Genomic DNA, 27,208 nt, shown 5'->3' on the forward strand with positions numbered 1-27,208 from the left:
ACTGGAAGGCTGCTCTAAGGTCTCCCCTGAGCCTTCTCTTCTCCAGGCTAAACAACCCCAACACTCTCAGCCTGTCTTCCTAGAAGTGAAAGATGCTCCAGTATTACCTCAGCCTTTGTTGTGGTGTATCTGCAGTTAAACATGTATGTATGTCTGGTCTGTACCTCAGCCCACTCTCAATTCTTCATCATTAAAGTAACATGCAGTATTAACAAAAATTCATGCAGTTTTGAGGAAGAAAACAGTACTGTATAAAACTGCATAACCCATCTGGTAAAAGTGAATTCAACCATTAGCATATATCCCTACAGAACACCTCATTACATTCACAAAGTCTGTCATGGAAGAAAGACATTTAGGCTGAAAAAACCCCTCTCCAAGTTCTAACCCACACATACACAGAATGCCTCTACTTACACACTTTAATTCCTATGGATTTTTACTGGCACTGTAGCTTTTTTTTTTTTTGCAAGTAGCTCTGCTTTGGAGATTTTGGGGTATTTTTTTTTTTTTTTGATTGCTAGACATTAATTTTGAAAGATCATACAGAAACAAAATATGGGTAATGATTACATCAGGACAACAGCATAATGTCAGAAGTAACTACGACATTCAGATTACCATGAAATGTGCAGCACATTCCTCCTACATGAAAAACAAAGTCACAACATTTCACATTAAAGAAGCAGTAACAAAAAGACGTACAAGTATTTCTTTTTAAAGAAACTTTCCTGCAAAGATAGGCAGCTGAGCAGTATGTAACTGCCGTTTCTATCATTTCTTTTAGACTGAAAATAGCTAATTTAATACAGGTTTTTGATAATAAAAATTAATAGTCAGGTTTAACCTAGTGTGTGTTTTAATTTCATCTAGGTCATCGGCTTCAGGAAACAGAAAAAATGTGTGTCTACAAATGAGAGACTTTGAACAGTGGTGATGTGCTTAACAAGCCTCCTTAGCATACTCCATAAGCGAACTGAAATTGTATACCTGAGTGGAGTTAGATAGTTGGTTTTTCCACGGCTCCTCTGCGCTGCTGGTCAGGTTTGTGCGGTTATGAGGTAGAGAGAGTGCGTTTCGCTGCAGGTAAGGCACGTTTCCATTACTTCCACTTTCTGTTATGTGATTATTGCCTATCAAAATAGTGTCTGTACTACCCAGCGTTCTTGCTGTGCTGCAGGGAATGGGGCCTGCTGGAAAGGGTCCATTAGCCATAGGCTGCCCGGGGCAGGCGGGACGGATTCCACGCTGAGCGACATTAGGCACTCTGGTCAGAGCAACCTGCGGCTGCTGACCAGAGACAGAGTTTGTAGGCAGTGATGAATCAGCTGTTGGCCCATTAGGAATTCCAGTAGATCGTACCTGTGCAACTCCTGTTTGTCTCATCTAACGAAAGATGAACAAAGCACAAGAACATTAGCTGTGGAATTTAAGAAGTAAAGATCATACAGTGCTTGCTTGTGTACTTTACTGCACTGATCAATTCCAATTTTATACTGATTTTAAGATCATCAGAGTTGCTTTTGAGAAATAAGATGACTGTCATGCTCACAAATGCGCTGAGTGGATTTTAAGGTAAAGCCAACATCACACTTTTCTTCTAGGGCCTTCAGTTTGACTGTTAACATTTTACTGCTAAAGTTGGACACTAGGAGTGAACAATGAGAGAAGGATATTCTGTAATGCGTCTTATTACAATTATGCATCTTTCAAGTAAGACCACTTTTAAATGTGTGTCTGTCCATTTCAATTTGACAGTGTTTGAAAGCTTTTACATGATCTGGTAGCTCTATAATAAAACATGGCCAAACCCATTAAATTTCAACCAGTAAACCACAATTAAAGATGACTTAACATATAGTAAAGGACATGAGAATCCTGTACAAGAGATTTCTTCAGAATTCAGGAAACACAACAGACACACCATTACTGACTAAAGTTTTGTAGAAGAGAAAAATATTTTTGTTCTCACCTGCTGGTGTTGCTGCATCAAGACAAACTGACTCTCCAGCTGTTCCAGCATAAGTTTCTGTGCTGGATTTAGATTATTTCGGTTTGCACGCAGCTGTTCCAAGTGCTGAAAAAACAGCAGTACAGTTCAGAATCATTAAAATTGCATGTGCCTTTTAATAACTTGCTTGCACACAATACTAAAAATCATCCATGAAGAGAAGGCTTGTAAAGCTCAAAACGTGACTAAGCTTTCTGTTACAGACTCAAACATCTTTCCATTCTGAAGTCCCTCTGCAGGGGACTGCAATGAATAAAGACTGATTTTATATATATGCATCTATATGATGGTGTGATGAAAACAGGGTCTCCACAGACTGCATGCACCAGGTACACAGAAGTCTAAACCAGTGCTCTTCAGTTGTTACTCTGCTTTTTAAAAAATGTCTAAATAGGGTAACATGAATCAGAAAGGCAGACCTAGCACAAACATCAACAGAAGCAAGTCTGCGTCTCTCTCCAGTGCTATGGCTGCAGAGGCTTTGCAGGCAGCACTGCTCTTGCTGCCCACCAGTTCTGTGAAATCAACACCCATACCTCCTTTACTGGCATTTTGGAGCCTCAGTGCAGCCATAGCCCCTTTCCCTTCTACTTTTGTCAGCTGAGCTATTTGGTGTGTGTTACATCGCGCATCCTTCCAGCCTCAGAGCTGTGACTTTTAAAAGGTGGACTTAGAAGAGGCAGTAAAGGTTTTATTCACTCTCCTCTTGCATCGTCTCTTTTTGGCTCTCCTATTCATATACGCTGGAACTTTGTCATGCAATTGCCAGCAAATCCAGTATACCATACTTGGACACAGAAGCTTACTTAGATACTGCTTAAGAGGAGAAACTGGATCTGAAAAAAAGTGAAACTAAAAAGGGAGAGAAGTGGTAGGATATAAAATAAACAAAGAAAAAGAAAGAGAACGCCTGGCGAGAGAGATACAGAAGGGCGATTAGGGAGGACCAAAGGGGTGTGCGAGGCAGCGGGGGACAGGGAGGGAAAGGAGGGAAACAATATGCAGCATAATAAAGTCAGTGTTGTTCAGACAGAGAAACAGCTGAAGAACTATACTGGAGTTGAGGGGAACACTGGTCAGTCATCAGAATGCCTTCTGTCTCTGCACCGTGTTCCTTTCTATTTTTCCCTGCATCCAAAGCAGTATCTGTGTAAGAATTTCCAGCTAGACCTAATTTTCAGACCACGGAACTCTTGCTGAAGCTCACTGCAAGCCCTAAAGAACTGCAGAGACAACAAAGCACCATAACAAAATATACCTGAAACAAGATCTAAAAAATTAAATCTAGCATTTCACATACACAAACAACAGAGAAGCAGTACCAGATTTCATTTGAAGAACTGCATTTTGTAGAATGTGCACGTTTGTTTACGCAATGTGATAGAAGAAGCTACCTCAAGGGAAAAAAGGGATATTACAACACTTCTACACCTCCTTCAATATCCCTCACACTAACAGCAAGTAGCAAGACTCACTTGGCATACAAGTGTGGCAATTTGCATATCTATCTTTAAAACATCATAAGGAAAAAGAACTACTGTATGTTCTTACTTTATAAATTATAGAATTCATACAATGTAAGCGTTCAGTTTCAGCTACAGATCGTTTATTTTACTACAGAAATAATAATATTTATGGCTTCTCTTCTCACACAGGGAAGCCATAAATAGCAGCCCAACTTGAACTACACTGTGGGAATTATTTGGGATATATTTCACACTGAATTTCAGAGATGTGAAAGAGAAAAATGCTCCAGATTTATTTTCGTAAGAGGAAGAAACAAAAAAAATACATCAAAGCTTCTGAAGATCTTCAACATACCTGTAATTTCTGTGGTGTCAAGCACCAAGAATGAATTTGTTGCTGTACAGGAGGATGTGACACTGTATGGCCACTGCTCCAAACATCAGAAGTATTCTGAGAGAAAACATTAAGATGTGTGACTATCAAAGGGTAAACAGAACTTCTTTAACTACCTAGATTTTATCTTACTTAAGAAAGAACTAGATATTTTTTCAAGAGTAACAATGTAAATGAAGAACATACTAAAACATGCCAATTCTCATTCCACCATTCCCATACAGTATCAGAGTAGTCAGAAGAAACAGTTAAATGATATCTAATGTCTTAAAGAAAAACAATCAAATCATGCTATTAATTTATACGTACATTACTTTTAAAACTGAATACTTTACTGTAATACCACTACATGATGATGAAACACTTAATTCTAAATATAAGCAAAGATAATAAACAGGATGACATGATCATCTCCCTCTCTATCATGAGACAACACTTTTTCACTTATACAACTAGGATTGCAGTATAGTGCCACTGATCTGCATTGCCCTTATGCACTTCTTGTCTGAGCTGTAACCTGATAAAACACATCATCGAAAAATATTTTTTAAAATTCTTAAAAACATTCCCCACCTTGATGCCAAAGGATTAAAATTTAAAGCACAAATTCTGTGCATGCTGCATTATTTTAATGCATATTTCCATATAATTTTGGTAGGGGGCTCTTGAGTTCATCAGAGTATATACCTTTGTTGGACTAGATGTTCTTTTCCTCTTGGCAGGACTGGTCAGGTCATCTACTTGGCTAGAAGGAATCATGTGTAGTGGCAAGGACTGCTGTGAAATTGGTGTTTGAGTGAGGCCTAGTACAGGTTCAGTATTTGGATGATGAGGTTTACAAGCCTAAGGATCACAGAAGGAAGACAAAAATATGGTTCTATATATTCTTAATTCTTTCCCTTAAATTATATCTTTTAACAGCCCACATATATTAAAAGGGCTGAGTAGGTACTCTGAAGGTGATCTCAGTAACTGAAAAATCAGTTTCCATATGGTCATCAATGGAGGAATGTGTACCTTTGATGGGATTATCAAACCACTGCAGCATTTCTATTTAAGATGATATATTTTGAAATCATGAAAATCCACAAAGGTTCTAAATTGGTACCCCCATATTTCTCCCACATTATAGGGAGCCTCTTGATCTTGTATCCCTTTGCAAATAAATCAAGGGCTTTTTATTAATAAAAGCCAGTCCTGTGCTCAAGAAAATAAGCTTGACCACTACCGATTGTAAAGAACCCTTAAAGCTGGGCACCTGCAGAACATAACCCAACTTCTCACCTGCTGTGCTGTGTTCATGGCACCCTGCCTGGAGGTAAGCTCTGCGGGGATTGGTAGGCTCCATGCCTCCTCAATACTAGGAAGTAATTTAGTTTTATTCTGTAGACTACCTTGTGGAAGGTTACACAACTGAGCCTAGGAAAAATTATGTAAAAAGCAAATTTAACACAAGCCTACTTTAGTAAGAGCAAGTCCATGAAATCTTCCTAAATGCTGTAGCTAATTATGTCTTAAAGAGAGGACAGATTTAAAATTTCGGATTTTAGAAAGGTGCTAAGTATAAAGAGGGTAACCAGAATATAAACCTTTGTGAGAATCAGAACAAAGATGAGCTCTGGATTCAGAGGTCTCACAATTCCTTTTTTCTGAAATTGCAAACAAGAGTGAAAGATAGTGCATGTGCATTCTCTCTCTATGTTATGAGAACTTAAAAATGTAGACAATACAAAGAAAAAAGCAAAGTGATGTAGAACAGTATGCTTTGATTAAATGTGCAAAATAGGGTTTATAAGGAATTAAGTCCCACTTAAAAATGGTAGAAATAAAATATTACAGGCTATGATATGCTTACAATAAACATGAAAACAGGTTATACACACCACAAACAACTGCAAGTTAAATTTGTGCGTTACTTCTCCCCTCCCCTCTGCTGTGTATTCGGAAGAGTATCGCCCACTTTTGAAAACATTGGTTTTACCTGTAAATACTTTATCCGTGCTGCAAGTGCAGAGGTATTACTACAATTTTTGCTCCTAGTTGCATTTAGGTAGCATTTAATGGCATCCTGAGGCTGGTTGCAGGACTCATAGAGTGTGCCTAGGTCCATCCAGGCTGCAGCATGGCCATGGTCCAATTGTACAGCACAGATATAGGCCTGTAAAGCATCCATAGGCTGATTTTGCTGTTGATACAGCACACTGAATAGAAAGATTAGTGAAGTCGAGAATTAGTAACAATGTCAAAATACAAGCAAGTCAAATATACACACCCCCCTCAAAACCCTTAATAAACTTTGCCATTATATAAACCATGTTTATAGGCATAAACAACACATACAATCTTTATACGTATTATTTTAAATAAATTGAGAAAGCAAATATGTATCAATTATTTAAACTTCAAATCAAACCAATCTGACAACATGATGGTATCAGTAAAAAAGCTTTACAGTCCCCCTATGACCACAAAAGAGTTAAAGAGCTGATACTCTTTATTTATGTGTATTAACAGGGAATTATGTAATTTTATTACCCTGTATCATTCTTACCCTATAGAACACCATGTATCTGCACTTGCTTCTGATTTATCAATAGATTGCCTGTAAGATATAAAGGCATCCTGAACTTTCCCAATACTTGAATAGCACCTGGGAGAAGAAAAAAAGAACTTTGGTAATATTTATACAAGGTAATCATTGAGGATGACTTACCAAGACGGATCTGATAAATGTTAAGTCATGCAAATACAGACTCATCTAGATGATCCCAAAACATATGCTGTTTCTGAATGCCAGGCATAAGCAGACTCAAACATCTTACTCAACATGTATTCCTAATTATTTCTTTGAAAAGTACACAAAACTGCTTAAACCCTGGATTCCTGCATTTGTAAGGAAAACAGAGTCATACCATAATTAAAAAACTTACATTTGTCTTGTTTGTGGTAACTTATCAATCAATATGAACACTACTTATCTACAGATAACAGCACAAAGAAACAATTCAGTTACCTATTTCACCTAACAAATGATTAGGAAGCTTCATATTCTACCAGAAGTGTTTCAGACTTTCCTGTTAGGGTGGTGAGGCACTGGAATAGGTTGCCCAGGGAGGTTGTGAATGCTCCATCCCTGGCAGTGCTCAAGGCCAGGTTGAACGAGGCCTTGGGTGATACGGTTTAGTGTGAGGTGTCCCTGCCCATGGCAGGGGGTTTGGAACTTGATGATCTTAAGATCTTTTCCAACCCTAACTATTCTATGATTCTGTGAACACTATTTATCTACAAATAGTAGCACAAAGAAACAATTCAGTTACCTATTTCACCTAACAGATGATTAGGAAACTTCATATTCTACCATAAGTGTTTCAGACTTATTAACAGACAGTGACCAACTGAGTCAGGATGGTTCCTGACTGCCTGGGAAGCTTTTTATGTGCATTTCTCATATCCCAGTGTGAACAGCAAACCAGTTAGCTTTACTGTATACATACAGCACAACATTTTGTAAAGAATCCTGCTGTTTTCTATTTTGTCATAATTTCTTGATTATTTTTCACACACAGAATCAAAGGTATTCTGTTATTATCAGCAGAAATATCAGAAGTCTACAGAGAACTACAATTATACCACACGGAATAATACCTACCTTTTTAAAATGGAAAGCTTCAAATAAATACAACATTAAATATATATATATATATATTTACTAGTTTAATCTACAATAGCTCTGCTTCTTATATTGCTTGTAATAAGTTTTCCTGCTGGGAAAAGAACTGATAAATTTCAAAACACATAAATAACAATAGAAAAATTTTATTCTATAGAAAATAAATCCCAACAGAACAGTAGAGGCAAAGGTTTGTCAAGCATGCTACCCTCTTTCATATATTCTTGAGGTACGCTAGGAAAGGAATATAATGAAATCTGGCAGTACGTCACCTAAAAGCATCCATTAAGTCTGAACACAATGCTTCAGAAGACCACTTTTATCAAAACCCAATGTGCGTTCCAGTATACCTTTTTCAATCTGTCTTGCTTATCAAATACATGAAGACTCCAATTAGGACACCACTATCCTTAGGTGCCCAACAAAACTGAAAACAAGTTGTTGGATTTTTTAGTGGGAGAGAGAGATGATGGTGGCATTTTTTTTAAGAAAAGTAACTTTAGACCAACTTGCCATCCAGTTTGGACAACCAGCAGAGAGAGGAAGGAACACATGAGAAGAGAAAAAGAGTAAATGCACAACCCTGTTCTGCCAGAATATGGCATGGACGAATGGGGCGCAGAAACATTTCTGCTCTAGTCCTCCCTGTAAAGTATAAGAGATGCTTCCAACTAGATTTCCACCCCCATTTCTTGTGTTCCCCCCCCTTGTCTGTATGGTCCTTAGTTTCACTCTAACCACGTGAAAGAAAGCTGTGGCACAGTAGGAGCAGGAGCATGGCAGCTGCACACATAGTTCATAGGGTCTTGGCTTGATGCTGCTGCTATGTAAGAACTCAACTAGCCCAAGGCCCATGGGACGAGACCACCGGCAAAAAAGCAGGATATCAGCCCAGTGGATAGTAAGATGGGCCACATGATGCCTGTCTCATTTTCCCTTTTCCCTCCACACCTGCTATAGCTCTCTGCCCTTCACACTCAATCCTCCCTTAGCCTGCAAGGCAGCTGGTGGAAAAACCCTATCTTACAGAAACAGCTGGAGGAATGTAACTAGGATGACACAAACCTACAAGAAAGTCATCTGGAAGATACTGAGGTTAGGATATTAATTTTATTTTTGCATAACTAATTTCTAATGTGTTTCTCAACAGAGCCAACCTGTTCAACATATGGACTTGAACTGCCCTCAAAGATCTCTCCAGAACCTGATTATTTCAAGAGTTACTACTGGTTTGTGTAAATTAGTCTATTTTCCTAAACAGGAAACCAAGAAAAGCTATCACATTTGTATGGTTTACATCTTGCAGTAAGTTAATTTTCAAGTAAAAATACTGTCTGACAGTACACAAGTAATGCAACATTTAAATAGGTAATAGAATGGATCTATCTGAACTGATATTTAGTAGCAATATATGCTGTTTAAAAATGCACATGTACCTGGGAAAATATCTGTATTTTAGTGCAAAAAATTACTAAGATAGAGGGGAGATTCTGAGAAAATAAAGAGATAAAGAATTGTGGAAAAGCATCAACATTTACAAATCATTGACCAAAAAAAGAGAGAGAATGGGAGATGTGGCGGGAGGAACAGGTAAAGGCAGCAGAGCCGATTCAGATTACTGTAAATGTGTAGACTAAATAATAACTACAAAAAAAGCAGGACCACTTGGGTAACATATTCATCCCAAATATGTTAGCACTTTGTCTTTTTAGACACCTTCCAGAAAGCTAGACTTCAGTAGGTACATACACCCTTTCCCTTCATTTTTCCTCTGAAAGTATTAAGAAGAAAACCAACATAAGATAACTTACAACAGTATCCTCAAAAAAATAAATACAGTTACAGCATCTATAAAGTCATAGCTCACCTTCCAAGGAAATACCAGGATTGACCAGAATTTGGATCTGCTTCTAGAGATTTCTGGAGATACTGTATAGCATAGCTTTCCTTGGTTGCCTTGTCTCCAAGCTGATCCACGGTGTGATGCATCCAGCCTACACAAAGAACCCATAAATGGCAGAAGTGAAATTCCCCAAGATCATTTAACATTTTGGCACAGCAGGATGTTCACAGCATTAGTTCCTCTTTCAAAACAGGATTATCAATCAACAATATCATTTACATATAATACTGTAAGGGAAACTTTTAAAAGTTTTAAAGTTCTGTACTAAAATTACAGGACCAAAGGATCCTAAGTTAAAATTACTTTCAGGTACTTTTAAAGTGCATTGTGTTTTTCTGTTGTTTAAATAACTTTTCTATGAGGTTAGCAGCACAATTATGAACTGCTCAGTCTTCTGCTATGAAAATCTTGAAATGTTAACTCTTCCCTCAGGTGAACAGCTACCTTCAATGTCATTGCGAAAAATGCACACCAATTATATGTACATTATGTTCAGTTTACTCCTTTTCTTCTAAGTCCTCATATTTATCCCTTTTCTACATTTAGACAATACCCCATCAGAACAGTCATGAGAATTTTTGTTATCTCCACTTAAATGTTTCTTAACCATTCAACCTTCATTGTTACAACATCCCTTCCATTCACCTTGAAACATACAATTACCTCTCATCTACTTAGTAAGTTCTGCTGAAAAGATAATTTTATTTCCTCATCTAACCACATACAATTTTCTTTCACATGTCCCTTTTTCTTTCAGTTGTCTCATTACAGAAGACAATTTATTCACCTACAATCCATGGTCCCCAATCATCTTTTACATCTCTACCGCTGATTGGTTTCCATTTCAAATGAAACATCTTCATCATCTTAAGATGCTCCTCACCTTCCTCTAAGCTTAGATGGAATTACTTTAAGCAGCCACAAAATCATCTCACTGCCATTTATGAGTATAAAGAAAATCCTTCATAGTAGACAGCTGGTTTGTGCTTCATCTGAGGTCTCATGGGAGCAGAGTAGAGGAGCAGGATCACCTCCTTTAACCTGCTGGTCATGCTCCTTTTGATGCAGGCCAGGATACAGTTGGCTTTCTGGGCTGCAAGCTCACACTGAAGCCAGCTCATGTTCATTTTCTCATCAACCAACACCCTAAAGTCCTTCTCCACAGGCCTGCTCTGAATCTCTTCTCTGCCCAACCTGTAGCTGTGCCTGCGATTGCCCCGACCCAGGCGTAGGACCTTGCACTTGGTTGAACTTCATGAGGTTGGCACTGCCCCACCTCTCAAGTGTGTCATGGTCCCTCTGGACGGCATTCCTTCCCTCCAGCGTATCAACCGAACCACACAGCTTGGTGTCATCGGCAAACTTGGTGAGGGCGCACTCGATCCTACTGTCCGTGTCACTGACAAAGATGTTGAACAAGATTGGTCCCAAGAGTGACCCCTGAGACACCACTCGCTACTGGTCTCCAGCTGGACATTGAGCCATTAACCACAACTCTTTGTGTGTGGCCATCCAGCCAGTTCTCTATCCACTGAGTGGTCCATCCATCAAATTGATGTCTCTCCAATTTACAGACAAGGATGTCATGTGGGACAGTGCTGAATGCTTTGCACAAGTCCAGGTAGATGACATCAACTGCTCTGCCTCTGTCAATCAGTTCTGTAGTGCCATCATACAAGGCCACCAAATTGGTCAGGCAGGATTTCCCCTTAGTAAAGCCATGCTGGCTGTCACCAACCACACCTCGCTGGTTTTTTTACATGCCTTAGTGTGCTTTCCAGGAGAATCTGATCCAAGATTTTGCCAAGCACAGAGGTGAGACTGACTGGTCTTTAGCTCCCTGGGTCATCCATTTTCCCCTTCTTGAAAATGAGGGGTTTATTTCCCTTTTTCCAGTTGTCAGGAACTTCACCTGACTGCCACAATTTCCATTTAAAACCTCCATCAGCTAAACTTCAGCACCCTAAACTTGCCCTTTATGATATAGTCTAACCACATGAACAGACAATACCACTCAAATATCCAGATGAGATTCAGATCTCATCTGAAATGCTAGACAAGGTAGGGAAGGCTGAAAATGTAACTGATTAGTATTTGCAGCTTTACTTCACTCTCCATAATTAGACTATACCTTAAATACTTCACTCTACCTGTTCTATATGGCTTATTCTTTATTCCGTGGGCTATAGTCTGTTAACAGTCACAGTGACACTTATGCAAATGGAAGACAAACTTCCAAACTTTAACAAAAGAAATCTCAAAGAAAATCTTATCTACTGAACAACGTTTGCCTAAGGTGTTTCAAGACTTATCGCTTGGAAACTGTGGTCAGAAGCAGAAGTTTGAGTATTTCATGGTCTGAAAGAAATGTCAGGTTAGGAGCCAAGTGGTTACAGTACAGTTATCTTGTCTGAAAATGGATCAAGTCAAAACCATACCCATTAGAAAAGAAATAAAAAAGGAAAGCAAAAAACCCCACAATAATTCTTGCAGAGATATGTAACATACACTACCTTCACTTGTGGACTTCCTAAGCTATGTTTTTGATTCAAATTCTGATTCTTAAGCATAAGAAAATGAAAATACTCATGCTTTAAGAAAAAAAGGCTTATGTGAGGGTGGCTGTTATAATGCACCTGCGTACATCAAGAACAAGCATACCAGGTACACTGCCAGGCAAAGCCTGAGATAAAGGTAATAGTTCAGGGATTATAAACAAGGGTAAAAAAAGACATTAAACGATTTCCTGTATCTCTGGAAATGCTGTGCTGTGATGCCTATTTTCTGTTTCATCAAAACCTTACTGGATTGAAGAATAACGAGTTGTATCTTCAGGAGATCTTTACTGAGGTTTACTGATAAAGAATCTATTTTTAAGAGAAAGAACTCAGAACAAGCAATCCCTATCTAGTTTCACTGCTGAAACAAGGGCTGCTTCCCAATTTTATCTTTCTATGCATGGAGGTGAGAGGCAAGAGAAAGCGTGGGGGAGAACAAACAAAAGTTTTCTCCTAGAATAGCACAGGTAAAGGAAACTTGATCTCTCTTCTCCTCGTGCATAAAATTAAGACTGTACAGAAGGATGATGATGGAAAAACCCTGGTAAGCTGTACAGTTTCCTATTTGCAAGACCTAACTCAAACCCTCAACTAGCACATTGACTACTCTTCCCGTCCTGGGGACATTTTTAGCATAACAAAAGCTTTTTTCCAGGTCTTTACAATCTAATTTGTAACAAATCCCTGTGTTGCCTCACCAAGAGGATGTGCTAGTGTAGCTGATGCTGCAGGGTTTTTTTATGCTTATCAATCACCCTCATGCTGAACTTCTGACAATTGCTCTTTTTCTCCAATAAACATCATCATCTCAGTCTCTGAAGAGATGAGCCTTTTCCCTATTATAACATCTTACTATATCTTATCTGGTTATGTGGACACCACCTAGGAATGCCTCTAGCTAAAGATCACTGTAGAGTGCTTAGGGAATCTCTAAGCAGATGCCTACACTGTTCTTATACTCTTCCCTCAGCAAATACTGAATACAACTGGAAAAACAATACCAGGACAGATTTGATCTTCAGTTTCATTAATTTCATGTAATTTTAGGCAAAGCGGTGAACAAAATTATTGTCTGGAAAGCAAAAGAAACGGCGCAAAAGAAGAAAAAACTGCTCTTATCCAACCGTACAGATCTTACTGTTGTATCTACTTGAACTAGTCAGCATGCATCAGCTCAAATGGATATGTATTTATCTGAATCACAGGGTTCTCTTCCACCCTCATCTGCTTCGGAAAACAGCAACAAGACATCTGAACTTGCCTAAATTTCAACTCTGGCTCAATCAGCATTATCTAACTAAGGAAAATAAACACAGGATATTTTCATGCCAAAACAATTTTTCTGTTGGAGATAAACAACCCACCAAAAAAAAATCACAAGAGCAAAACCACCCCTCGCACAACAGAACAAAAAAAAAGCACAGTTCAACCTAAAAATGGGTTTTGCCAGTAGCATTCTAGCAGATGAGAGGTATTTCCTATTATTTTTTCTAAGTAGCAGTCCACCTCCCAGACCATGCCTCCTGAGGAGGTGTTTTTATTACCAGCTGCTAGAGACTACACCTGTGATAAATATCATACTCTGATAAACACCATTGTTAACAGTGAAGGGCAAAAGAAATGGTATTGCTCCTTAAATGTCCTGGTTAAGACCACTCTATCCTTTTATCCACGTAGAAGTTACCCACACTAGAAAACTAGGTGACCTATGCCAACTGAAGAAAGGGATTTAATCCAGTTCTTAGACAGCAGACAATTCTCAAAGTCACTGCCCTTATTGCTAGCACAGAGACTGAGGCCTGTGGTAGGATTTTATGAATACAACCATGCACCTTTGCTTCTACTGTGCCAAAATACATCAAACGGAGTTGAAAAAGCACTGGTCAGCTACTTTGGGAAGCTTGTATTCCACAGATGACATGTATAGCCTTTCTGGCTGAAACTGCTGACTATATATACTGGGTGGTATAATACCGAGTTAAAAAAAAATAAAGGGAATATTGAAATCTTAGCAACACTGTTGTGTAACAGCAAAAAAGATCAGCACACCCAGAGTCCCGCAGCGAACTCCTCCAGTGTTTCATTTGTGATACCACACAGAAGACTCAAAAGCTAAACACATCAGTCCACTCCAAATCCATACACAACTTGTATTACAAACAAAAGAAAGCACTGTGGCCATAACTTAGTGCCAGTTACTAATTTGAATTAAATGACCATTATGTGAAGTGGGTAAAAAAAAACAAAAATAAAAAGAAAAGGGCATAAGCAGGCTAAATTAATATTTAGAATAAGAAATCAGATGGAAGAACATGGAAAAAGTGAATGAAGAAGATTTGCACTGGGTTGAACAATTTTAACAAAATGTTCTGAAATATTTTTATAAGGTAGATAGGACAAAAGTAATTTACTCTACCTACCCATTAGAAATTTTGGTCTAAAAATGATTTAACAGCTTTCTATCAAGATGAAAAATGGCAATTTTTTAAAAAAGATTTTTTTCTCTCTTGTTATGTGTTTTCTTTTATAGAATCTGATGGTAAACATTTTAGTTACAGAAAAGGTTTTCATTACATACTCTAGCTAAAGAAAAAGCAAATGTACATTTTTCATTTGCCATATTTTTCTACTCTGCAACAGAGCATTTTGGTTTACTGCATACAGCCTGGCTATTCAAGGGCTGTTCTCAAAAGAGAACAGATAATAACAGAATCCTAACTGCTGTACTCCTTCTGTGACAGACCACCCCCTCATTGCCCAAAACCTGTAATGCACATACTGTAGCAAGTCTAAGAGCTGTTTAATTTTGTAAGTTTAATTAAAATCTTTTCCTCCTCTCTTATTTACTTAATTATCTACTGTTATGCATTCTATTTGGGGTAAAAATCTCACGCATCATAATCAGTGTCTAAGACCCTCTTTGGAAACTGAGCCTTAGAAACACTGCTGAAGGCGAAGATGGAAAAAAGAAACACACAGAAAAACAGAAGTTAATTTTACATACCTAACTGCTGTAAGACAGTTGCTTTTACTTGTGCAGGAAGGTTTTCGATCTGCAAAAGCTGTTCATAAGCTTCCTTTGCAGAGTGATACTTTCTCTGCAAAAGGAAAAAAGTACATAGATTAATCATAAAGCTTACAACAGATCACCAATAGCCACGATTTCACAGCACTGACAGCACACAAACACATTGACAAAAAAATCTATTTTTTTTGCATACAGTGCATATGAAAGCTTTAATGAGTGACGTATATATGCTAAGAGAGTAACTTTCATAAATATAGTATTTAATATAAATTGACTACTAAAATAATTGACGGAAAATTTGCAAATTATTAGGTTTGGTCAAATCCTCATACATGCATTATACTTCTTACACTAAAAGTAAGTATACTGCTTTTAAGGGGAGTACTTGAATGTGAGCCTACATCTGAAATAAAACTGTGCACAAATTCATCTCAGAAACTTGGTAACAGAAATGAAGATCATCAGTAATTGCTGGCTGGTGTAATTTTGCCTCTCTGCTTGCTTTGGGATATTTGAACTGTCTTTACAATTTATCTGTTGTCCTAGTAAGAGTCCCACCATATGTAGAATTAAAACATATCCATGGATTATACCTGGAGAATGAATGTATGCCATCTTACTATTTGCTCTATAGTTTAAGTGCGCTTAAAGCATGGAAACACTGAATTCCTAACTTCCTACATGAATAGGTCTTAATGCAGAAAACACATTTCCAGGTTGTGATCATGATCTTTACTGAATTTTGGAACCTTATGAGCTGTTTTGTATATGCTAAAGGTCAAGACTTCTCCACAGATGCATTTTTTAGAATAATGTCAGTATTTATCTTTGTGTTACCCTAACAATAACTGTTTAACAGTGAAAGTATTTAAAATGCTCAATTCTTCTGTTCCTCCTCTCCCACAAATGTCTATATGACATAAATGCTGAGGGCATGCTGTTATTAAAAGGTCTGGGTTTTTTGTTGGTTTGCTTCTGTATTGGTTTTTTATTTTTCTAAAAATCCTACACAAGCTTTTGAGAAAATATGCTTTCAGGTAATTCAACATTAGACTTCATTCTGGCAAACTGATGAAAAGCGTACTAAAATAAATCGGGACATCTAAATGCAAATGATCATTACTTAGTTACATTTTTTTATGCAAAGAGTACACAGTACTGACTACTGCTGTTTTATAAGGGATGACTGGCAAGACTCTAAACAATATAAATACCTATTGGAAGTTAAAAATGTAGTTAGGCTCTCGATATCTCACAATCACGAAAGACATCTCTGTTGATTTTATAACCCTTTTCTAGTCAGGAAAAAAATTAAAGCAGCAATTACATACTTTCAAATGGAACAAGGGGAAGTTGGTAGAAAAGATTTTTAATTGGTGTTCATGAAATGCAGACAACTGGTAAGAAAACAAATAATAGAAATAAATAAAATATCCATGTCCAGCAAAATAAAAACAATCAGGAAAAAATTTTAAATTTAGCACTGGGAACATAATTTGTAGCTCATGACTATGAAGGATAAGCAAAAGAAGTTCACTGTATAAGCAGTGGCAGCAATCCAGATGTCAAACAGATAAATATTAGTGCCTAATATTCACACTTTGAAAAAGATGTTTGCATGCTTGCGAGGATTCAGAAAGACATACTAAAATAGGCCATGTTTTCCAGATCTAGGATATTTTTTACTTGTTATTTGTAGTATTATTCAGCCTTTAGAAATCTGCCTACATGTATGCCCTAAAATATTACAGAAAACTGTCACAATGTTTACATTTTGGTTTATTTCATAGAATGGTTTGGTTTGGAAGGGACCTTAAAGATCACCTAGTTCCCACCTCCTGCCACAGACAGAGATACCTTCCACTAGACCGGGTTGCTCAAAGCCTCATCCAACCTGATCTTGAACACTTCCAGGGATGGGGCAGCCACAGCTTCTTTGTGCAGCCTGTGCCAGTGCCTCACCATTCTCATAGTGGAAAATTTCTTCCTAACATCTATGTATTAATTCAAAAGTCCCTGAAGTTTGGCTGCATCATGAATGGTCTCTGAAATGACAGGGGAGCCCAGCCCTACCCCTTTTTTTGACACCGTATAAAGCAAGCACCCAAAATAGCTAGAAGGACTCATGCTACCACTGATGAAATAACAGAAACTAGCATTAAGCACCATGAAAAACTACTGCTAACTCCTATCAGCACTAGGGTTACCCTCTCGTTCGGAGTTCTGGCAACCCACCATTTAAACTCCAGTATTGTGAAGATACACAATTAAGGAATTAATTACTTTTTCATCAAATATTAGACAGCAAGTAATTTTCAACTATACAGAAGGGTTCAGAGATCTGTAGCAGTGTCGTTTAAAAGAAACAAAGCCATCAGCCTGCCTCCAAAAACATCTCTTCATTGTGCCAGAGGCAATATCCAGAATGAAGGCAAGACCCTTTGTGGTTCCAAGTTTCTTAAATTCCAGAAAACAAGATATCCCTCCCAATCAGAACTATGAGACAAATCAAGTCTAACGGGAGAACACACTGAAATTTTTTTGCTCTGACTTGTATTAAAATAAAGTTCCTGCTGCCTACAATTGTCAATCAGAAAGCAGAGCTTAAGCACTTGTGAAGTTGGTCACACAATTATATAAGGCAGCTGGTATACGGATATAGACCTGTGGCCTTTAACTTTCTATTTTACTCTAGAAAATCAAAAGAACTAACGTGTTGAGGATGCTTTGTTATATAATTGCGTCAGTTGCACTCTAGTGCTCAGAACTGAATCTGGACAGTGGCCAGGTATGAACCGTAACACTCCATGAAGTTTCTGCATGGCGTTTTGGGACGGGGGATTTCTGTCTTGTCATACAGCTTTGCACCAAAAGCATTCAAAAAAGAAATATCAAATTTGTATCTTTTACTTATATATAAATACCTAAAGCCATTTTCCACCGTGCCATCAAAAGACAGCACCTACTTTATCAAGCTGCTTTTCAACTGACTGAACATATAGTTTATGTCTGTCATCCATTTTAATTGCAAGTTTGTTTTCATGTCACATCCCTTCCTCAGTCATATAATACCTATAAACATGATAAAAAGGCATACAGTTGTCATTATATGATCGGTTAGTCAAATAACAAATATACAATAGCTATTTCAGTAGCTACTTGGTTTTAATTTACTTTTATTCTGGAAGCTCAGTAAGAGTTCGGTAATTTCCCAAAATTTCACATAGAAAACTCTGTGGTAGGATTAGACACAGAATTAATAACACAGCTTTATGTGCTGCTGACCTCGGATCTAAAATGTTTGTATCACATATGTTCAGCTAAAATTGAAAATTTTGTGTCAAATATACTTAAAAAGCACCAGGGCAACCGGCTAGACTTGACCATGTGTGTGCATGCATGGGAAACAATAGGGATATCTATGAATTGACAAACTACAGATTTTTTATATTTCTATATACTTTTTTGTAACTTTAAAATTATATATAATCTCATAACAGAATTTCACTAGAAAATATACTGAACAGGTTTTTTTGCATTCAGCCTGTGAGACCAGTAAATATATAAGTTTACTAAAATTGCTACTCCATTTTGTAGCATGACAGTCCATATACAAAGTATTTTTAAATCTGGCCAAAGTTAATATAAGTTTCTTTAGTGATTTGAGACTTAAGCAGAACTTTAAAAAAGCATCCATAATCTGAGTTCAACAGACTAATTACATCATATAAATAACCACACTTTATATAAAGTAGCTTAAAGCTTACCTGGATTTCATGTAAGTGGGCGATGTGAAACTGAACTGTAAGAATGGGAAAATCAAGATTAGTAGTTTTAATTAATGACAACAATTACAATATCTGCTTTCAAGTGAGGGATAAAGAATGTTTAAAATTGATCAATGTAAAACCAAGATAAATTAAATTTTGAAGATAAAAAGAAGTATTTGTTTACATTCACATTTTATGCTAAATGTAACAGAACTGACAAGAGAATGAATATGTATCCTAACAAAGCATTAAGACTGCAAACAAATATTGCAGAAAGGCAGTCCATGGATTTTATTTGTATTCTGTAATGCAGTCCATTACCCTTACAGTAAACTTAGCAATAAAATCTCTTTAAGCAGAGACTGCACATTAATATTTTCTGTAGATAACTGAATTAGAGACTTACTTTCATTCAACTGTCAAAGGACAGACTATATTTTAGACCAGAAAACTACATTATACACAGCCAACTTTATAGAGGATCTTAAATTCAGATGTTTGGGTTTTGTTTTTTTTTCCTTTTTAGGAACTGACTTTCCCTTGTTAAACTAAGAGTGCTAATTACAGATGGTATTCTGATTATTGCTGTAAAGCATCTTAAATTACTCATACGAATTGCACAGAATGCCATAATACTACTAGCAGATCTCAGAGGCAAGTAAAGTTGCTGGCTGGAGAAAAAAAAAACACCAAAATTGTTCAGGAGTAAAAGCAGAGGGAAAAGTATCCTCATGCTGCTCAAATCATTAAACAAAAGATGGAATGCCTGAGTTCTCCGGCCTGCGAACTGCTAGCTTAGACTAGCTACAGAGTGACAGATAGCTAAAACTATTTGAGATGGATGTAATCCTCACTCTATGTGATGAGGAAAGACAAATTCCTTTGAGACAGACTTTTATCTGATGTTCCTGAGGACTGCAAGTTAAGAAAATACCTGTCTTTGAGGCAAGCTCAATTTATTTCAGTACACAGATTTCTGTCTCTTGAAGCTGAAGAACAGTGTGACACAGAGGTTTATACAAGTAATTTGGAGTTCCAGGGTTTCCCTCTGGGTCATAAAAGAGGGGGAAAATCCTCTGTGCACAGTTTTGTCCTTCACTATATAGAAGGTAGCTTAGTGCACTTCAAAAACCAGGTCATAATGAAATGCATCATCTAAAATTCAATTAAACTTTTTGTGTTACTTGCTAAAGGGTACATGACATCAATTATGTTCACCACAACATCAAACTTCACTGTGTACTGATGAAGGAAAAACCTCTGCTGTTATTTTTGTTCATTATCTAAAAAATCTGTTATTTTTCCCCCCTCACAGCTAAACCCCTTCAGTATGAAGCTACACCGTGCAGGGGAAAGAAATTAAAGCTGTCACATTGGAGACTGCCTAAATAGAAATAAGACATGCTTAGAACATTTCTGCTAGGAACACACTCACTGTAATGTCGTTACTCACCCAGCCTTTAGAAATGCAAGGGGGAGGGTTAAGGTAACCACAAGCATTTATGAGGGTACCCAACAGCATGGGTCAAAGTGCATGGTTCTCCTTGCACTAAGTAGGATGGGAGAACCTGACAAGGTATCTCTCATTTCACTTCTCTCTTCCTTCCAGTTTGTCAGGCATTGTGCAACAAAGCCTTTACATGGGGCCATACCTCTACATAAAACTGGGGGCAGGGGAAAGGTTAGGAAAACCTTACAGAAATTCAGAGATGCAATGAAAACCGATAAAGTCAGTGAGAAATAATATGAACTAACATGAAATATGATAAAGAATCATGTTGCTGGTAGGAAACAATAAAAGCCTACTGACTTAGGAAGAATTCTGCAAATATTTTACAATATTATCTGTGTCTGCTCCTCATGACAGACAAAACTTTAGAGAAGACCTTGTAGCATAGCTAGCTCCTTGATATCAATACAGCCAGAAGTTTCACCCACGTACACAAACACCCTTTCATTGGCCTTGCTGACAGAATATTCACGAGTCCATCTAAATCCAGATTAAAAAAAAAAAAAAAAAGAAGAAATGCTTTTAAATACTTTACCCAATGCTTCTGAACTTGGAATTAGGAGATAACTTTAAGTTCAACACCAAGATCAGCATGGCGATACCTTAAAAACTGGGAGGGTAATTTCCTTCACAACTGCCTGTCTTTTAATTCTTACAGAATTCTCCAGAACATGCAGCAACATATGATTATTCTTGCATACATTCCACTATGGAAAAATACCTGCAGGATGCTCTGTTAACAGACTACGGTGTATACTGCATCTGACAAATCATATTACACTAAAAGAGTAGCATGTTCAAGTACAGACGAATACATAGCTGGCACCTAATGATCAACCAAACTACAGTTTGTACCTTTTCCTACTTCAACAGTGTTAAAACTGATGCTGAATTTTAGACCTATGAATGGGCATTAAAATGATCATCAAAAACCAACATATTATCAAGATGCCACAAAGTTTTAAACTGCTATTAAACATACACCATGGCACAAGCACTACTGTTATAAATAAATAAATGCTCCTCAAGAATTCATCTTCAAAGCAATTAATAAGCTGAGTCTTGATTTTTACTTATTCCACTTACTAAAACGATCCACAACTCCACTGGAATATCTGTCTCCACTGACAGATGGAGGCAGGTTGTGTAGCCTCCCTCTCAGTACTGACTCTTGATTTTGAAGGATTGGTTCATTACAAATTCATACAGTTGTGAGCATAAGACTTAAAAAACACAAAAAGCTACAACAAAATAAATGGAATCAGTTACTTACTTTCAGCGTTAGACAAAGTGCAGGGATTGCAGTCAATCAAAGCTAACTGAAAATGCTGGAAAAAGAAATAAATGTTTTTTAACCAACATAACAGTAGAACTTTGGAAAATTACTAAGGACAAATAAATTTTGTACTTGAAAATCAATACGTCATTTTACCATGTTTCTTCAAGAAAATACTTTTTCTTTTCTGTTCAGCTGCTTACTGGAAGAAAATAATTTTTTCTACTGCAGATGCAGCAATGCTTCTAGTAATGTAAGATGGCAACAGACATCTTCACAAAACAACTGGGATAGCATCTGTAAGAATGACTGCATCAAATGAACGGTCAAAATTAGAAAATCAGGTTTTCCTTAGAATACAGAACTGGGATTGTAAGTCATACCAGCTCACAGCCTCAGGGAGATAAACACTGAAGCTTTCAATTTATCTAGAAAAACACAGTAAGGTTCCTGTAAATTCAGTGATTTGAAGTCTTTTTAGAAAACTGATCTCATGCCAAAAACCACAATGAATACCTTTACATTAAAACACGAGTTCTTAAAGAGTTTCTAAGTTCTTACGTCCTTTCCTCCAGGTATCAAGATAACTGCAACTAACCATTAAAGCTTGTTTATTTTTAATCACTATTCCTCAAAAGATACGAAAAGTATCCTTGAAACCATCTCTGCATTCTGAAGTTCTGAGACAAGAATTTCTTCTAGAAAGGTCACACAAGCAGAGCAATTAAGCCTGTCTGCCAGAAAATCTGGATGTGAGCAAATCATTTCTAAGTGTCATGTTAATTCAGTGACCACTATTTACAGTCTGAAATGCAACCAAGTGTGTTAAAATGAATGAAACAGGCATACAAACTCAAGTGCCTCTGAACTTTTCCATAAAATTCATATAAATTGCTAGACAGTGCAAAATTTGGATTAACATATTAATTCAACAGTCAGTCCTAAGAGATAGCACATAAAATATTACTGTTAATAAATACAGTTATTTACAAAATATAGCTCCAAGTGGCTTCTAATATACAAAAATTACTGACTCTTTAGCATATTTTATTAGCACAAAAATGGTGATTTAGCTCTGGCTGCTCAGGATTCCAAACTAGGTAGCATCAGGAGCTTATTAGTGTAGCTGGGAAAAAAAATAAATCCTTATTAATGGATGTATATGAAACTTGCTTTTCGTATTTGTCGTACCAGAACTACCAGGCACTACTTTCCTCATGGTCCTAATAACACCTCGTGTATAGCACATCTCTATAACACACATCTTGAAGACTGAGAAGAGTTTTACAGACCACACAATTTCTAAATAAACATTTTTAACAGAAAAATTGTTAGAAAATTATTACTCATAGCAAAGCATAAAAAAAGAATGCTGACACTTCATGAGCTCTGCGAGGCACACAGTTCTGCAGCTTACCTCTGCACTTTTATCAACATCATTTGTAATATAGAAGTGTTTTAAAAAAATGAAGCAAACTCAATTTGAAGAACAGAAAATTATGATTTTTAATGAATATTTTAGCAACAGCAGCCCCAGAAGAGAGGACAGAAAACAATGAACTCACATATACGTTACTTGTAAAATAACTTCTTAAGCTTTGAGCAAGCATTAAATAATAGCTTATAAATATTAGCCTATTTCTCTGCCTTGCCTGTTCCTTTTTCTACTGTTCAGCAGTCAGGCAACTTAAGATCTCCCCTCACTTACATAGCAATGCAGGTTGAGTGCCTCAGAGACATCCTTCAGTCGGTTACCATAGTGATACTACTAAGCAGGCAACATAAAAAAAAAAAGAAGGCTAAATAAAAATAAAATGCTCTACTTTATATTGCATTTTGCACTGCAAAAGAAAAAAAAGGGACAGACCTGTATACCTTGGCCTGTATATTGAGTATAATGGTCTAAATGGTACAAACCTATTTTTGTGCAGATGTGCCATCTTGCACTGTCACTAACAATTAATATGAAAAGATAAAGCAGAACAGCAGAGATCTGCTCTCACCTAGCAATGCTATTACAAAAATTAAGTAGCTCTAAAGAGAAACGATTGACAACTGTTCTGTAGCAGCTTTTTCAGAAGGGTTACTGCAGTGAGACTCAAGTGAGAGAAAGCAGGAAACCACACCAGAAAAAAATCTAACCATTTTAATATTTAAATATTCCAGTAATATCAGTAATGTACAGTGAAAAAAAAAAGACTATTTGCAGCAATGCCTCCTAAAAATTTAAATTCTTAGTACTATGTTAGCTGACTTCTACATTTCAAAGTCCACATTATGAAAATTTACTAAGTGTAGTAAATATCTGCTTGCACTGTTCACTAAGCTACAAGCAGTAAAGAAAAGGATAAACCAAAGCCTGCAACTACAGCAAAACAACCCATTTACACCAAATAATTATCACAAAGCAATACACAGAAAACCCAGAACCTTTCACACCAAGAACCTTTGAAATGCACATACGCGGGCAAGCCTCCACCTCCTGCCAGATAAATAATACATAGCTCCCCGTTAAGTATTCCAAATCAGACCCAAAATAAAGGCATGCATGCATTCTAGCGCATAAAAACCTCATCAGCCAAAAGCAGATCCACCCACCACAATTACCAGCACCAAAAAATTAGAAAAATAGTAATCATTTCCAACTTCCATTTCTGCCGCACACAGAAGCGGTTTGCAAACATCTGCCCGTCTCTCAAATATTGCAGCACTGAAGCCGGCTACTGCTGTGTGAAATAGTTACTATGCAGGAGAGGCCGCTGCAGTTCAGAGACGACACACAATACCTCAAGGCAGACAGGAGTCTATAGAAATTCAAATCCCGAGTAAGAGGATTTACCTAGAAGGCAGTGTTCTGAATGCTAAAAAGTAACAGGCTCCCTTCAAGAGCTGCAGCTCAAGTCATAACATACCTTGATTTGTAGCCATCTGTAATTGCATCTGTAATCTACAGCCTATTTTGTCTCCTCTGGAGTCTTTGACTTGCCTCTGATTGTGGAAACAATTTCAAAGGTAACCTTTCCAAGGATCAAAAGTACAGTGGATTGCATATAAACAGAGCTGATGAAAGCATTAGGTCTGGTAGTAAAATAATGGTAATCTGACACACATTTTAGGTTACTTCATGTTTTCACTAGTAGAATTAACACCAATTCTCCTAACAAATCAGTCCTTTACAATTTAAGAGGCAAGTACCTAGGGTTTTGGCAGTTTTTCAATCAATAAATGACCAACATGAAATGAGCCATCTTCTTAGATTTCCAGTACTGTCTCTGTTTACATCCAAGCGTGATACCTCAAAACAGTGACTCTACTCTCTCCTCCTCTGAGGAAGACATTAGCAAGCTTAATAGCTATGAGTTCTGCATTTATTTAGCAAGCAAGGCAAGCTATCATTTGAAACCTGACAATTCTCACAGACTTACCATGAAGGAAAGCTCCATCATGACTCAGTGAAATTCTGATGGCTTTTTCTGCTTATGTGACCTAAGTATGATGCCTGTGTTCCTCAGAGCAGCCTTTGTTCAGATAAGTAGGGCACAGAAAGCCTGGCGTAATGAGCTGTGGCAGAGTGCCAAGTATCCATTTGCCAGGCATGTTTGGGGCCAGGGGAAAGGGTCAGGAGAGGACGCGCTATATGTGCTGCTACACCAGTGCACTGCTCTGCTCTCCAGTGTCTTCTGAAGCCAGAACAAGTTCATATTGTAATATGAAGGTTTGTGGAGCACAAACACCCGGTTGCTTTTGTCCAACATTCAAAAAAACCCTCAAACCCTCAAGACTGAGGAAGACTGTTACATGGATAGGGCAGAGGAAAGCTACTTGAGGACTGAAGAAACAAAGGTCACATAGACACAGAAAATGAATTAACAGCAGTATGTTCAGAAGAATCTGTTGTTTTGACTAGCTATATAAATGAAAAATTATTTTAAAGCTGAAAGATTAGTAAAGCTGTGTTTTCACTAGCCAGAAGGCTGCATTCAAATTTACCAACCAACATCTTATATGGTGCAACACAGTGCTTTCCACAAAGCTGACTCAATACTCATGTTACCTGCATGCTTGACTAATATTTATGGGACATCAGAATTTAGCTATTGCTGTGTTAACAGCCCGGAAGACTGCCAGTGGCAACAAAATGCCATAGGGAAATGTGATGACTGGAAGCTTGCACTGCCACTGCATCATCAGCATCCCCCATGTACTTTGGCTGGCTGGAGTTGGGGTGATTTCAGAACCTGCAGTGCTCTGCCCCCAACCCACCCCCCACCCAGGCTGGATGGAAAGCACAACCTAACCCTTGCCAGGTATCTGTGGCTACCAAGCCAGTACCTGTAGCTGGCTGTTACTGTGTGCCCTGAATGCCAACCTTTCAGTTGCAATTACAGCTAATAAACACAGACCAAGACACCTCTCGCAAAGAGAAAAAATGACTGCTAGTGCTAAACCCAGGACATGCACAAATGAAATGTACCTGCAAGAATACTCCTTAGCCTGAATGCTCAACTTCCGAGCCAACTATTTTTCTTCTCATGGTATGTTTCCTCCCGGAAAAAAAAGGCGTAAGACATCGCATAGCAGTAACCCAGTTTTAGCATTTACTTCCCTTTATAATCATGACATTTCTAAAATTCACTTACAGTTTTCTTTTCTAGAAAAACTAAAAAAATCACTCAAAACCCCAAGCAAAACTAAGAGAAAACAAAATAAATCACTCTGTAGACCAGACATCGAGGTATCATCATCCATTATCAAAACCAGCTCCACTACCAACTCTCTTGCAGTTTTACTGGCAGTCCTGAGGTAAGTTAATGATCTTAAGGTCTTTTCCATCCTACTTGATTCTATGCTTACAGCGTCATGCTGCACTAAAAAACCTTTCAGGTTTTTACTTCTTGTGTATGTCCCTCTATCATATGCATATGCAAACTACAAAGACCTGGAGAGCAGTTCATTCCCAAATGCTGTCTGCCATCACTTACATTTTTATTAAAATAGTATTTTTACTGCTTTCATCCTGCTTTCCACAAAATGCTTTTTAGCTAAAGCGGTTGAAATAGTGGATATCCACTATGTAATAGCTAGAGCCCTCTATTTTGTGTGTTTTTTTTTCTTACCTAAAAATGCTGCTGATTAGGTTTTAGTAGAATTACAGACATAAAAATGAGCATAAGAAATTAAAAATTCTCATAACTGTATGTTTTGTCTAGTTATTCTTTTAAATAATTAAAAATAAATACATAAGGTTTCAATTTAACACGTTTAAGCTTAAAAATTATTAATCTAAGCACATATGGAAGTAACTAGGTTGTGAAACAGAAGAAGGCTTGAAAACACAAATTTTCACTTTTATAAATACATTTTTATTTATTACTGCGAAAAACAGCATTAAAAATGAACAATATGTCTGTAACAGCTACATGCTGGCATACAATAGCTGCAGTAGCTAAAAATATATTTAATAAAGATATTTACAGAGAGACAGGAAAATTATTTGAATAAGCAATGGAAAAGTGTCTGACTAAATAAGTACTTTGAGCTGCTCATCTGTGTATTGGTATTTAGTTTTTTTTTGTATTTCATGCATATTCATGTAATTCATGCATATTTCCCAATAAATTT

The 27,208-nt window shown here is 37.3% G+C and overlaps 1 protein-coding gene across 18 annotated transcripts in view; it reads right to left on the minus strand.

The window, feature by feature from the left end:
• The window catches only part of KDM6A (lysine demethylase 6A), a 158,176-nt gene that overhangs the window by 40,040 nt on the left and 90,928 nt on the right, over positions 1-27,208 (minus strand). For 4 of the 18 annotated variants that reach the window (XR_009726378.1, XM_061359295.1, XM_061359294.1 and 1 more), the window contains exons 7-18: positions 21,584-21,638; positions 18,798-18,832; positions 16,362-16,427; positions 15,007-15,100; positions 9,409-9,535; positions 6,423-6,521; positions 5,853-6,072; positions 5,156-5,290; positions 4,559-4,714; positions 3,833-3,928; positions 1,973-2,077; positions 991-1,386 (exon numbers count right to left, since the gene is read on the minus strand). Coding sequence is in view for 16 of the 18 variants with exons in the window: in XM_061359295.1 (XP_061215279.1) it covers positions 991-1,386; positions 1,973-2,077; positions 3,833-3,928; positions 4,559-4,714; positions 5,156-5,290; positions 5,853-6,072; positions 6,423-6,521; positions 9,409-9,535; positions 15,007-15,100; positions 16,362-16,427; positions 18,798-18,832; positions 21,584-21,638 (1,584 nt within the window). In the remaining 2 variants the exon portion in view is untranslated. Of the gene's footprint in view, positions 1-990; positions 1,387-1,972; positions 2,078-3,832; positions 3,929-4,558; positions 4,715-5,155; positions 5,291-5,852; positions 6,073-6,422; positions 6,522-9,408; positions 9,536-15,006; positions 15,101-16,361; positions 16,428-17,954; positions 18,080-18,797; positions 18,833-21,583; positions 21,639-27,208 lie in introns of those variants that run through there. The other 14 variants (XR_009726379.1, XM_061359298.1, XM_061359293.1 and 11 more) reach the window with 8 other exon arrangements.

Source organism: Neopsephotus bourkii, unplaced genomic scaffold (assembly GCF_033783945.1).
Source record: "Neopsephotus bourkii isolate Nb327-2 ecotype Australia unplaced genomic scaffold, CSIRO-AGI_Nbou_v1 NB_962, whole genome shotgun sequence".
Lineage (NCBI taxonomy): Eukaryota > Metazoa > Chordata > Aves > Psittaciformes > Psittacidae > Neopsephotus > Neopsephotus bourkii.